Source organism: Nomascus leucogenys, chromosome 4, assembly GCF_006542625.1.
Source record: "Nomascus leucogenys isolate Asia chromosome 4, Asia_NLE_v1, whole genome shotgun sequence".
NCBI lineage: Eukaryota > Metazoa > Chordata > Mammalia > Primates > Hylobatidae > Nomascus > Nomascus leucogenys.
In genome coordinates this window covers 24,381,003-24,394,717 of record NC_044384.1, presented here as the reverse complement: position 1 = coordinate 24,394,717, position 13,715 = coordinate 24,381,003, and the positions used below count along the sequence as shown (strand labels likewise).

At 39.5% G+C, this 13,715-nt stretch overlaps 1 protein-coding gene across 37 annotated transcripts in view; it reads right to left on the bottom strand.

Moving 5' to 3' along the window:
* Window positions 1–13,715, bottom strand: part of TCF4 (transcription factor 4) — a 366,421-nt gene that overhangs the window by 66,848 nt on the left and 285,858 nt on the right. The window contains exon 1 of one of the 37 annotated variants that reach the window (XM_004087708.3): window positions 12,053–12,121. The exons of the other annotated variants lie outside the window; for them this stretch is intronic. Coding sequence (XP_004087756.1) covers window positions 12,053–12,121 — 69 coding nt within the window. Of the gene's footprint in view, window positions 1–12,052; window positions 12,122–13,715 lie in introns of those variants that run through there. 37 annotated transcript variants of the gene reach the window in all.

Sequence of the window (13,715 nt, the reverse complement as noted above, 5' to 3'; positions counted from 1 at the left end):
CTTTTGTCAAGGTACATTACCAAGAGGGGTAAAAGCCTACATCCCTGGAAGAGTTTCCACAGTCACAAACCCACTTTTCATCACATCTCCAATCACTCCCTGTCTTTGGGAAATGCTGTCACAGTTTGTTAGCAGTAATTACACTTCAGTGCAATGAGGTCTCAGATCTTTTCCCAATAATCAATTTTTAGAAAGCATTTTTGGAAAGTAGAGAAGGTATGAGGGTCCTGAGAGGGTGTTACAAGAAGGGAAAGCAGTACCAAGAAAAATGCTAACTACATTATAGTTTGACCTTTTGCATACAACCCTGAAGGCGCTCGTCTTATTTCTCCAGTCCCAAATGTCTTTAGTGCTGTGTTTGAACCTAATAAGCACAGACAGCCAAAAAGCCATCATTCCTAAGTACCTATTCCTTCCCAGGAAGCAAGAGCGATCAGGAAGAAAGTTGCATCAGACACAAGCAGAAAGTCACACTTTGAAGAGTCCACATTCAAGCAAGAATGAAAAGACAGTGAGGCCAAGATTCTAACAGACATAAAATAATAATGATAATACTAAAAGAAACATTTCACAAAAGAAAATACATAGGTACTTCGCTAGATATATTCTTTGATCTTGAACTTAATTACGTAAAGGAAATGTGACAAAATTCTATCATTAGTCATTATTAAAAGTTCATATCTTCATAGTATTTTAAATCAAAAGGACTTTTCTCATCCATTATCTTCTTTAATCATCATTTTGAGATGGATTATCTATCCAAGTGGTCAACCATGCCATCCATCTTATACATTCGGGAACATAAGCTTGGAGTGAGTTAAGTGCCTTCCTTTTCCATGAGTCACATGACAGAGTAAGGGCAGGAATGGGGTTATAACCTAGGTCTTTTCACTCGAAATCCTCGGTCAGAAGTTAGCACTTGACCAGAATATCCTTCCAAATCACCTGCAGTCTAAGGAATCTGGTGGGCAACTTTTCATATTTGTTAAAGATATCTAATAGTGCTAAGTAGAGTTATAAATGAACTCTGCTGTGCTTTGAAGCATTAAACTTAACTCTGGGTGCTTTAAACAGATGCCTTCATCTTCTGCTTACCAAGATAATTGTTATGAACAGTGAGTTTCCAATCTGGTAAAGTTTTGAACAGGAATCACTGCCATGGTACACTGTAAAATTGTTACCCCATCTTCCCTTTCATAAAGCTGAAAAAAAGTACGAATTATCTTTTTTCTGTCAAAACATATGGCCCTAACTACTTTCAACTGAAAACAAAAGCATGAAATAATTACCAAATGTATGACTCTGTGGCACAGATTGAAATGAAAAAAATAAGTATGCAAGTTGTCAACATCTATGTCCAATCAGCTGCTTCTCTGTCTGTTACCCATTCAAATGGCCACCCTCTTCCCTCATGCCCAGGGCAAACTTTTAGGTGAAATCAACCAGCAATATTTCACTAATTTAACTCAGAGCAGAGCTTTTAGCTAGCACAAGGCTAGGTGCTTTGATAAATTACATACAAAAAATTAGAAGGGCAGAATTTTCACTAGGAACTAGTTGGGAGATTTATGATGTACAACAAGCAACTAGAAAATGTGATAAAGTGAGTAGTCTTTTGTACAAACCATATGTGCTAAAGAAATGTAAAGGAAGTTATCCTATAGGGTTATTCAGAAATACTTCTTAAAGGAGGTGAAAGATTAATTAAGAAGGGCAATAATATTCCTGAAACAGGACCAGAAGACTAAATGATCAACAATAATTAGTTCATGACTTCAGGCATATTTAAAATATAATTGAGTTGGCTTTCTCTAAATATTTAAATTTTAGGTATTTTTTCATTTGATCTAACTTTTTCTTAATTCAAAAAAATGTGCTACTGGCTACCTCAAATATTATTCCAGAATGAGGAGGGCATAAATAAATGTGAACAACAGCAATTTCTTTAACAATAAAAATTATAGTAAGAATGACCCTTTCATATTTCTTTCCAAGAAATGTAAACTTTGCTAACTAAATTACTTTGTTCAATAATTTTGGATTTTCAAAAACAGAAATGTAAAACCCAGACGATTGCTTAAAATTAAGAGAAGCAGTTTAAAATTCTCTGTGTTGATGAAATTAATGAGAAAATGTCTTTACAAGAAGAGCAACAGTTTTACACAACAAAAGACTCAGAATTATTTCTGTCTTTTTTGTCTTCCTTGATAAATTAGCATCTAGTGAGAATTTAAGAGAAATATACACACAGGTTAAAAGAAGCAAGGAATGTTTCCTATTTTTCTTTTTCCTGGTGGAGAAACATTCATTAAAATAGATAGTTCTTTGTTTACATAATTAGGAAATACTAGGTCCTCTGTCTGGAACTTCTTAATCTATAAATAAACATAAATGAATGTGTGTGTGTGTATACACATATATACATGTGCGTAGATACATATATGTATATGTACATATACGTATATATGTGTACATGTATATGTGTACATATACGTATATACACATACACACATCCATTTACACACATTATACATCTATATTTACATATTTACACACATTATACATATATACATGTGTGTGTATAGCATGTATGTATGTGTATGCCCGTGTGTGTATATAACATTAAAATTAAAGGTTTATAAAGCATAGAAGTAGGGGGATAGGAAGGAACTGCTTAATGGATACAGAGTTTCCTTCTGGGCTGAGGAAAATGTTTTGGAACTAGAGAGATGTAGTGATTGCTCAACATTGTGAATGTACTAAATATTACTGAATGGTTTACTTCGAAATGGTTAATTTTACATTATGTAACTTTCACCTCAATTAAAAAAAACAAAATAACACATACTAGTAGGCCCTTAAGTTACATGTTGTCCTTCAGAAAAAAAATATTAGCAAGGGCCTATCTGTAGGCAGATGGAATTCTAGTAGAGAGGACAAGATGATGGCCAAATTTCTTAAGCAGTAAGTCTTGTTATCAGTTGCTACATGGAACATTTAGGTAAATAATGTAGCTATTATTAGGAGAGGAGGCTGCCTTTCCACTGAAATAAAAACTGCTCTCTTACCAAAGTCACTCATGTTCTCTTTGTTAGCAAACTCAATGTTCTTCATTCTACCGAGAAAATGAACCTATGATTTTTCCCTCATTGCCAAAATGTCTTAAGAGAGCCAAATGGCTATAAATAATGATCCCTAATGTGCTCTACAGAGCAGGAGACATCTTTCTAGATTTGATTCTATCATTAATAGATAGAGGTTCTTAACCTCTTTCTCAATCTTCAATATTCATTTGAAAAATGTAGTTCATAGCATTTGCCACTGCAACAAGACAATGAGAAAACACTGAAATAGTAGTGGCCCTAAGGTATTTAATTTGTGGTGCATGTCCAGCGCCTGAATGATGCTGAAAATATTTTTTGATGTTGATGAACCTCAGTGTTCTTAAACTGAAAGTTTCTTGACACGTGGACGTGTTTTTTCCAGTAAGTCCAAACAGGATTGTGTACTAATAGTATAATATGGAGAGGAATATGGAACAAATATTGGGGAGGAATGAGCTCAACTTTCATTAAATGTATTTCATCTTCTAAACTTTCCAAGGACTTTTTAAAAATTTTTTTTTATTTAGAAATTCATATCTTGGCCAGGCATAGTGGTTCACGCCTGTAATCCCAGGAATTTGGGAGGCTGAGGTGGGCACATCACTTGAGGTCAGGAGTTCAAGACCAGCCTGGCCAACACAGTGAAACGCCATCTCTACTAAAAACACAAAAATTAGCTGAGTGTGGTGGTGGGTGCCTGTAATCCCAGCTACTCAGGGGGCTGAGGCATGAGAATTGCTTGAACCCAGGAGACGGAGGTTGCAGTGAGCCGTGATTGTGCCACTGCACTCCAGCCTAGACGACAGAGTGAGAATCTGTCTCAAAAAAAAAAAAAAGAAAGAAAGAAAAAGAAAGAAATTCATATCTTATATGAATTATCCAGGTCATATCCCCCGATAAATACTATGGGCTCCTTAGGAGCAAAGATTGTGGTTTAGAGCACATCCAACACAATGGGTTGCCCAAAGCAGGTACCCAATAAATAGGAAACAAGGAAGACAGCCAAAGTAGAAGAGAACCCGTCCTTTCCTTCACTTACAAAGTTTATGCAGCAGAATTTTAGTGTTGAAGGGAAGTATACATCATGCACCCTTTTTCAGAAAAACAGTCCTCTGAATCATGAGTGGCTTCCATAGGTGTTGTGCATGGGGTGAACTTCTGGCCTTGTACCAGGAAGAAGATATCATATGGAGATGACCCAGATGTGAAAGGTATCATGCTGCAATTCCACAGCTGTCCAGCATTGGATGTGCAGAATTTCTCAAGAAGCTCATCCATGTAGAATTTACGAGTATCTCTGACTTGCTATATTTGTGGTATCTATACCTCAGTTTCTACGTCCAGATTTTCTTTTTAATTTACTTTCATTATTGTAGGGACAGGGTCTCCTTACGTTGCCCAGGCTGGTCTCAAACTCCTGGCCTCAGAGAATCCTCCTGCCTCAGCCCTAGTCCAGATTTTTAAAATAACAGTTGCAAGAAATTATAACAAACCAAGAGTCAGTTTATGACTTTAATCTTCTTCCCCAAATTCAGAAACATAATCAGAAGTCACAGGCAAGTTAAGACTATGCATCATCTTTGATAGTGTTTCCTATTTCCATTGGATGGAGCCTCAAAAACAGGTTGGACTGACTTATAAGGAGGCACAACACAGAATGCAAACCTCAAGCTGCACTGACTGCTTGAAAAACTCTCCCATTTCACCTGCCCCCTAATTCTTCCTGTTCTTCATCCCGTTGGCCTACACTGCTCATTTTGCCCTTTGCATGTGTTGTACCATGTGTTGCTGTCTTCTGTTTTATATTTATGATCTGTTTTCTGAAATCTCCCAGGCTGCAGGTGTGTCATTCCTTACCTGGTCACTCTCTATGTCTGGTAGATAAGATACTTGATGCTCATTTTCCAGTGATGATGATGATGATGACGACAATGATGATGGAAAATTATCTTGCAATGCCTGTTCTCCACTTCTTTACCTTCCTTCCACACCCACTACTTCAATGAAACTGCTCAAGATCTCCCGGATGCTGCAGCCAAATGTCACTTTTATCTTTCAGCAACATCTGACACTGTTGACAATTTCCTCCTTCTGGTCAGATCTGCTTCCCTTGGCTTCTCTGACTCTAAGTTTTCCGGGTCCTCCTATCCCTCTTGATTTTTAAATTCAATTACTTCTCAGGTATACTCATTTGAAAGGCTCCTCATCATATTCAAGATAAAATCTCAACTCCTTTATAGGGCTCACAAGTCGCTTTTTGATCAGGCCACTGTTCATCTTTTCAGTCTCACCTTTTATGTTACACTTTTGTACCATAAGTTCCAGGCATTCTGAACTACTTCTTGGTCACTGGATATGCCATGCTCACCCCTGCTTCCAGTTATAACCCTTGCATTTTGCCAGCTTAATTCCCATTCATCCTTGCACTTCACTTCCTCTAAGGCCAAATGTGGACTAGTTGTCCTTTGTATATCTACCTTAAGGAGCCTGTACGCCCCAATCAATGCATTATCAGTCTAGGTTATAGTAGTCTGTTTGCCTATCTCATGCTTGTCTTTTTCAGGGTTATATTCGAACACCTCACTCACCAGTAGGCATTTGATAAATATTAGCTGAATTACTTTATTCTGCCAAACTTCTTGCCACCATCTGAGTGAAGGAGTTAGGAAAAGTACATTAAAGTGTTTTTTTTTTTTTTTAAACAACCAAAATAACTCCTCCTGAAATAGGAAAGATGAAATCTACTGCCTCTCTGTAACTCTCTGAAACTGATAATCTCAGGCGATAGTGCTAGTCCAAAGAACAGATACAGGATTTCATCCAAGTGCATGTCAATGACTTACCATCAGTGGAAGAAGCCTGAAGCTCTGGCTATTTTTGTTCCTTAAATTCCCTGTGTTCTGCTCCTGTACTTAAAGCCAGATGCAGAGGAATCCCAGGATTTAGAATCTTTCATGTTAGCTCTCTTGAGTGCAATGTGGGAAACAGAATGACAACTTCCACTGCTTAGAAGTCCACAAAACTCAGGGATAAAAATGAGCAGGAAGTCAAGTCATGGTGTAAGGGTGAGAGTCTATGATTGGGCTTCTACTATATGGCTAAGAGAGGGTGTCCTTCATCTTCATCATGTTTTACCTGCAGTGGTTTTTGGCTTCAATTTAATAGCAATATTGTCTTTGGAGCCAGTTTCTTAAAAATGATATGTTTCTTCTGTTATATGCCAGCCACACCAAAGATGGCCACATTAGTGTGACTGTTCCTAAGGTGAAATGATCTGTGGTGTTTTCTAAAATGGTCTGAGGTGAACAAACCAGGTAAGAAAATGCTAAGATTTGCATTTCCTTGAAATGCAATGTTATTTTTGAGTTCCTAATTGAAAAAATTTAAACTGCATATAATTAAGTGTGGGGGAGCGCACCAAGGTGGCTCACATTTAGGCACATGGTAAACTGATTTGCCGTTGAACTAGAAGGCTAATACTAGGAATGGGTGAGCCAAGCCATGCTTTGTGTTTGTTCAGTGTCTCATACTATTTTTCAAATGTCATGGGCTCAGCAAAACCCAAAACACATTTTCTCAGCACTTCTCTCTATTTTTCAACCCATATGTATTTCGAGAGAAGTTTAATTCATATGTTTCTGATTTATTTACATGCAAGTCATCAGAATGTTGTTTTGTAGGAACTATTTGATGTCCAGAAAGCCTGTTAAGTCTTTTCTTTGAGGTTTTTTTTTTTTCATCCCTCAGGATCAGGAAGCCATGATTTCCAAATAGAAAAAAAAAAAGAAAGAAAGAGGAAAAACACTCATCAGAATCCCCAATATTTTTTCCTCAAAGGTTCAAATTTTGTTTAACAGTTAGAGCACATAGAGTCTGAGTATAATTCTTTCATTGGCAGGCTTGTATCGTACTGTATTTTCCTGCTCCTCATTGACACTGCCTTTCTTGAAATTAGTAATGTCTTCCTTGTGGATACAAAAGTACATATTTGCAATGTATGAATAACAAGAATAGATCTTAAAGGGAGGTGGTGAGCTCTTCAAACGCTAAGTGAATGCATTCTGTAACGTGCTGTCAGGGCTGAGGGAGGGGGTCTGGGTATTAAGAGACAGGAAAGTAGTTAGCTCCTCTCCAAGAGAGTCCTGTGAAAATAAGCACAATTTTTCACTCCATTAGGCATTGTGCTGGCATCCTCTTTCCTCAGTTTATAAATGTAACTCTCTGATTCAAGTGTGGTCTGATGGTTGTTTGCATGCATTACAAATTAGAATATAATTTTATAAATATTTCTCCATTTGTGAATAACTACAAACAAAAACAAAAAAGAAGCAAACAAAAAAAAAACTAGCAATTTTTGGGACTTCCAAGGACAGTTAGTTTGAGTATCTCTACATTGAGACTTTTGGCAAAAGCGGTATCCCTTTTTAAAAAAAAATAAGGTTTAAGACACTATATATTACATGTAGGAGGGCTTTTATCTTTTAACATCATTGATGTCTATCTACATTTGATCATTTTAAAAGTTATACTGAATGTAGTAATATTTTAGAAGACTGAATCAGATTTTAATAGTAGTGGACACTTTTTGTTTTTTAAGGTGCTGTATATAAAAAAGATTGGCTCCTCTGCAAACTTTCCTAATTTCAATCTGCAAACCAAATTAATGTTGGGCACAAAGCATCCAGCCGGTATCTAACACTATCTCATGTCTCTGTAGTGTGTCTCTACAAATATAAACCCACATTTCCCAGCAGACTCTTTGTCCTCTGTGAGGGGAGCCAGATTAGGAATGCTGGTTAATCTGAGTGAGAACTGAAAGATTTCTCCTATGCTTCCTTTCAAGGCTGAGATATCTCTATTCCCTAAAACTCTTTTCCATTTTCCTATTTCAAAATCAGAATGGTGTTAGGGCTGAGAAGATTCAAAAAAGTCTTCTCAAATCAAATATCTCTCCAGCACACCTGCTGTTAAGTGACCCACCATGTTCGAAGACAGGCTCACAACCCATATACTACGGTTTTTTTGCTATGAGCCCCCAATACTATATATTTCAGGAAAGCAATGTTTTTAGAAAAAAAACCCAGCAAATTCAGCAAATTAAACTTCTCAGTACATCACTCTTCAAACGTAGCTAAAAGTGGCATGAGCAGCAAACAGAAATGTTGTCTTAAGCTATCACAATGAATGATGATTTAAGGTTACATATGTGTGCATTAAATATCAGGCACATAACCAAACAGCTACCATTAGAACATGTGACTAGAGCAAATCAATTAATTGCCAGTTGCTCTGAATTCAAACGTATCTCTGAAAACACTTATCCCATTGTATGAAGATTGTGAAATAGCAAAATATAATTGTCATCAAGACTCTTTAAAAAATGATTATTTAATACACCAATCTCTACATCATAAGGAGAAAGCTTGAGCAAAGAAAAAAAAATGTAGCCTCATGAAGATATACATTCAGTAACCATTATAAAGATACAGCCAGTTTTCTCTCCAAAGTCGATCAGACAGACATTTCCCTACAATTTAGGTCAATAATTTAAGTTTTTTAGTTTCTACTACCTTTTGATAAAGATCAGCTCTAATATTAAAATAAATATGAAGAAGTATGTCAAGCTGTGTGATGAGGTTTCAATTGCTGGCCATCAGAACCAATAATTCATCTCACATTTAAAAAACTTTCTTGGCCAGGTGCCGTGGCTCACGCCTGTAATCCTAGCACTTTGGGAGGCCGAGGCAGGTGGATCACTTGAGGTCAGGAGTTCGAAACCAGCCTGGCCAACATGGTGAAACCTCATCTCTACTAAAAATACAAAAAATCAGCTGGATATGGTGGTGGACACCTGTAATCCCAGCTACTTGGGAGGCTGAGACAGGAGAATCGCTTGAACCTGGGAGGTGGAGGTTGCAGTGAGCCGAGATCGCGCCATTGCACTCCAACCTGGGCAACAGAGCGAGACTCCATCTCAAAGGAAAAAAAAAGCTTTCTTGGGGGAGCATGTTTCTGCCTTTTTTTTTTTTTTTTGGTTCTGGTTTGCTGGTTTTCAGTTTAAAAGAAGGAAGATGTTAATGGCAGCATTTACTCATGAGATACCACATTATTGTTTCAAACTGTATAAATTCCTAATTGTGAGTAATATTTTGAAATGCAATAGCCAAAGTGAAAAAAGTCAAAACCTCATGGGCTACCCGTCTTAGAACAGATTACCAGACAGGTAAATTTGAAAGCATTATAGAAAGATGTTACTTTGAAACAACAAAAAAAAGTTGCTGGGTAACATTCAAAGTGTCTATAATGTTCTTTTCTCCTCTTTGCCCCTCTCCATTCCCCAGTAGTAGACTCTCCCTTGGCATATTCACAGATGCAATCCCTGCTGAGCCGCAGTAATGAGGAGTACCCCCTACCATCACAAATTTAGTAAGAGAGAAGTCACTGTGTATGGGAGATGAGTCTCCAATGTCTTCCTTCTGAAGGGAAATTAGAGACACACATGCCTCACTTGCTTTTCATTGTCTTATGGCCTGGGATGTGCTGAAAGATGGAACCTCAAAGAACTCCTAACCATTATCATCATCTTCCTGTCCCTATGCAGCAGATGCATAGATTCCAAGAGGTGTCTTAAATGAAATACACACACACACACACACCCCACATTAATCTGTATTGCTGCTATTTTTCAGCATCATTTTGATGTTTAACAATCTGAACTAATAGCCATTTTAAAACATGTCCCAAGCTTCTGGAGGGAATCTGCTCCCCCATGCCAACCATTTGTTTCTTAACTGTGGTATAGTTCTGACCATCTTGATGGACTGACCTGCTCTGGGACTGAACAGAAGAGTGGACAATTTTTTGTTTGTTTTAATTGAAGATCCTTAATGTGGGCCACATGTTCCTGGCAGTCATTTGGAAGGCAGGGGCAGGGAATGCAAAGTGGCAGGGAGTTGGGGGGTGGGGGAGGGGTAAGTGGGGAGGGGCTGGATGATGAAAAGACCAGTTCCACAAGGGAAGCACATTAGCAACCCAGAGTGGAAAGGGCCGGAAGGAAAACCCACCCACCTCACCCCTGCGTTCATTCTATCAACCTGCAATTGCTGCAATCAAAACCGTATGTCGGTTCTTCCAGATCTTTCTCACAGGACAAACATGCGAAGGGCCTCAGGCCTGGCGTTGCCATCAAATGGTAATTGATACCATATGAGCCACAAAATAGAAAAGCACATGCAAACAGCAACCACTCTCGCGGCACTCTCCTCCCTCCCACCTTCCAATCCCCTGCTTGGCCCCTTGAGAGGGATGAAATTGCAGGTCTTGCCGGGCTGCTAAGTGCACAGTGCACCATGAAAAACAAGTGTATGTGGCTCCAGTAACCACCTGTAAATCAGAGAGAAAGGAGGGTCCACTAGCCAAGAGCTCGTCCCAGAGAACAGGCGAAGGCAAAAGGTCACGCTGGGTTAATACAAGGTCATCGATCATGGGGGAAAATGAGCACAGGTGTGAAGCAGATCACAGGCCCGGAGCAGGGAATGACCACCCCCCCCAACCCCGTCCCTCAGCACATCCGGCCTGGAGAAAGCTCGTTACTGCTAAGCCACATCTGTCTTCCTCCCCTCCCACCAGTGAGATAGTGGGAAAGTGGAAACCACTCCCCAATTACAAGGCAATTAGAAGAAAAGTGACCCCAATCCCGTATCTACTGCTCTCCTTTTCTGAAGCTCTTTTGCATCCCATTGTTCTCACAGCAGAAAAAAAAGTCAAGAAAACCCGCTGAGCTGGGGGTTCTGCCAATTGCTGGTTGAATGTAATACAGTAGGTAAAATCCGTCTCTTATTTCCACCAACACTGACAGAAGTACAAGTAGCATACGGCTCTCGCCTCTGCATGTATATATTTTCTTATTAACTCGATCGGGCAGAAATTTGCAGAGATTTGTTTGGATTTAGAAGTCACAACAGAATGTCAGTTTCACAAACCAAGGCTCATTCTGTGGTGAAATGTACAGCTCTGGACCCAATCGTTCACCACACACAGCTATTTGTTCCAATTCCTCCAGCAGCCGCTTCTGAACAAACAACTAACTTATTCTAAACACAAGCAACGGCTCTAATTTTTCTTCCTTCTCCCTATCCCGTTATATGTGATATTTTAGTCTTATAGATCTTATGAAGTTTAAATATTTTCCAGATGGGCCTAGGGAGCACATAACTGTGTAAACACTTTAAATTATAAAAGGGCCAACTAAACACTTAAAACAGAAGAGGATGATGATGAGATTCTTCTTTTACAAACAGTAATCTAGTGAGCTAACACCAAAAACTGTAAAAAAAAAAAAAAAAAAGGTGGGGGGGTTGGGGTGGGGGAGAGATATCAATTCCCTTTTTCCTCCCCAAAACTCTTGGAAGATGAGCTGATTCATCCTCATTTAGGTTGTATCTATTTATATCTTTTCTAAGTAAACCGTTTCTGAGAAAAAAAGATGATTTAAGCTCAATTTACAATTCAATACATCACAATGGTAAGAAACAAAACCGTGGTTGTAACCAAGTGATAAATTCCACTGTCCTGCAGAGGGAAAATTAATAAGGCCTATTAACTCCGTCCATTTGCCCTGATCCTCAGCAGTCCTCTATTCCTAAAAGTGTGGCCACAAAAGACCTGAACAGGGTGGCACTTGCCAATGACCCTCGACCTCAAGGCAATCCAGGAACATTCCTAATGACAGTCAGCACCAATAAAAGAGAAAAGGATGTGAGCAGATGAAGGTGGTAAAGTAACCCGGGCAGAGCGAATTCAAATGAAAGTTCTGGTGAATGCCAGGGAAGACAGAAGTAGTGCAAAGCGAATGGGTAACATACAAGTCAAAGCAGCACAGTGCAGCCCAAGAGGTGTCAAGTCAGGCAGGCTCGAGATAGACCACTCTGGGGAGACTCTGACCTTACCTCTGCTTTCCCTTCGTGATCCAGGCAACATAGCCCTGTATCTGAGCATCTGCATTGTTTAAATTTCATCCTGTGGTGTTGTTTGCTGATTGGTCAGACATGGCTGACAGCATCAGAACTTCAATCTGACACACAAGGAGCAAGCAGGACCACAGCCCAGAATTCATAATGGGAGGGAGAGAGGGAACTTCATGCTGGATATATGAAACTCAGACCCGCAGATGTCTGCTGCGAGGCCTGTGGCTGGCCTAGGGGTGGGAGGGCCTACGATGAGACCGGGAGGAGGGCATGAAGAAGGGGAGGTGGGACAAGCTCAGCCACCCAAATGACCAGGCATGAGGCGTCCCCTGGATACAGCTGCATCTGGAGCCCGTTTAGCAGCTTCCCTCTTGCCACTCCCAGTTCCTGTGACCTCCTGGGAATAGAGGAGGCCTCCCTCCCTGAATGCCTTTTTTACAGAATAAAAGTGGTGGTGTTTTCAGTTTGGGGCAATGCATTTATTTCTCAAAATATTTGACATTTTCCCAAGTAGAGAGAAGCTACTAAAGAGGGCCCAGTTGTCAAAAGCATCCCATCCAGATTTCTCTTATGGTGAGGAATGGCTTCCAATTTAATGGAATTCCTTAACTCCTTGATAGCAGTAAAGCAAAAAAGTAAAGGAAGAGACAAAAAGGTTGAAGGTGTTTAAGACATGGCAAGTAAACTTGCCATAGAAATAATAAAAACAGACAGAAAAGAAAGAAAATAGCTTGCAAGTGGGAGAGGAAAGAAGAACCAGTACTACTGAGTTACAGGCTAGGTCTTTATTCTGATTCAAGTGCCTGTTCCTTTCCAGGCCATGAGGAGCCACCTGAGACTCACTGAAAGCAATGGTGGCTGGCCGCAGATCACCCCCTTCTCTTCCCACTTCCAACCTGGTTCCCAGTACGTACACACACACACACACACACACACACACACACACACACACACATCCTGGCTCCCAGTACGTACACACACACACACACACACACACACACACACACACACACCCCTGACCCAGCTACTGGCAACGGGTACAACTGAGTTTACCTGATGTAAAATGCAGGATCGCTTTCCCTCCTGAAAGTTTATATGTAGGATTATCACCTCCAATTAAGGATCAGTGTTAGTCTATTTAAACTCTTGCCTTCGTGTCCCTACTACACAGAATCATGACTGCGCAACTCTGGGGCGGGGCGGGGGGGCGGTGGGGGAATCAGTCGAATATAAAAATCCAAGCAGACTTCCCTAGGGCTCAGCAAAGAACATTACTTGCAATTTTTCTCTTTCCCAATTTCTCCTTTTTCAGAATTCTTTGTTAGAATTTTGGGGAAGGTATCATGGATTCTGTAATAATTACAGAGGAAAAAAGATATAAGGTGAAGTAAGGACAACAGTACAATAAAAAAAGAGATGGATAAAAGTGGCAGGTTTGAGGATAAAATAATGGCTGGAGATCAGGTTATTAAAACAAACAAGTGAAATGGACAGAATAAAGGAACAAGACCCTTTGGCTGAGGGGAAGGAAAAGGTTAACACAACATGAAAATCAAGATTTAATAAAAATTAATCCTTGAAAACACCATCACTGATTTAAAATCAATTTGAAATTGTGAAATTGCAAAGCAGGACAAAATAAATC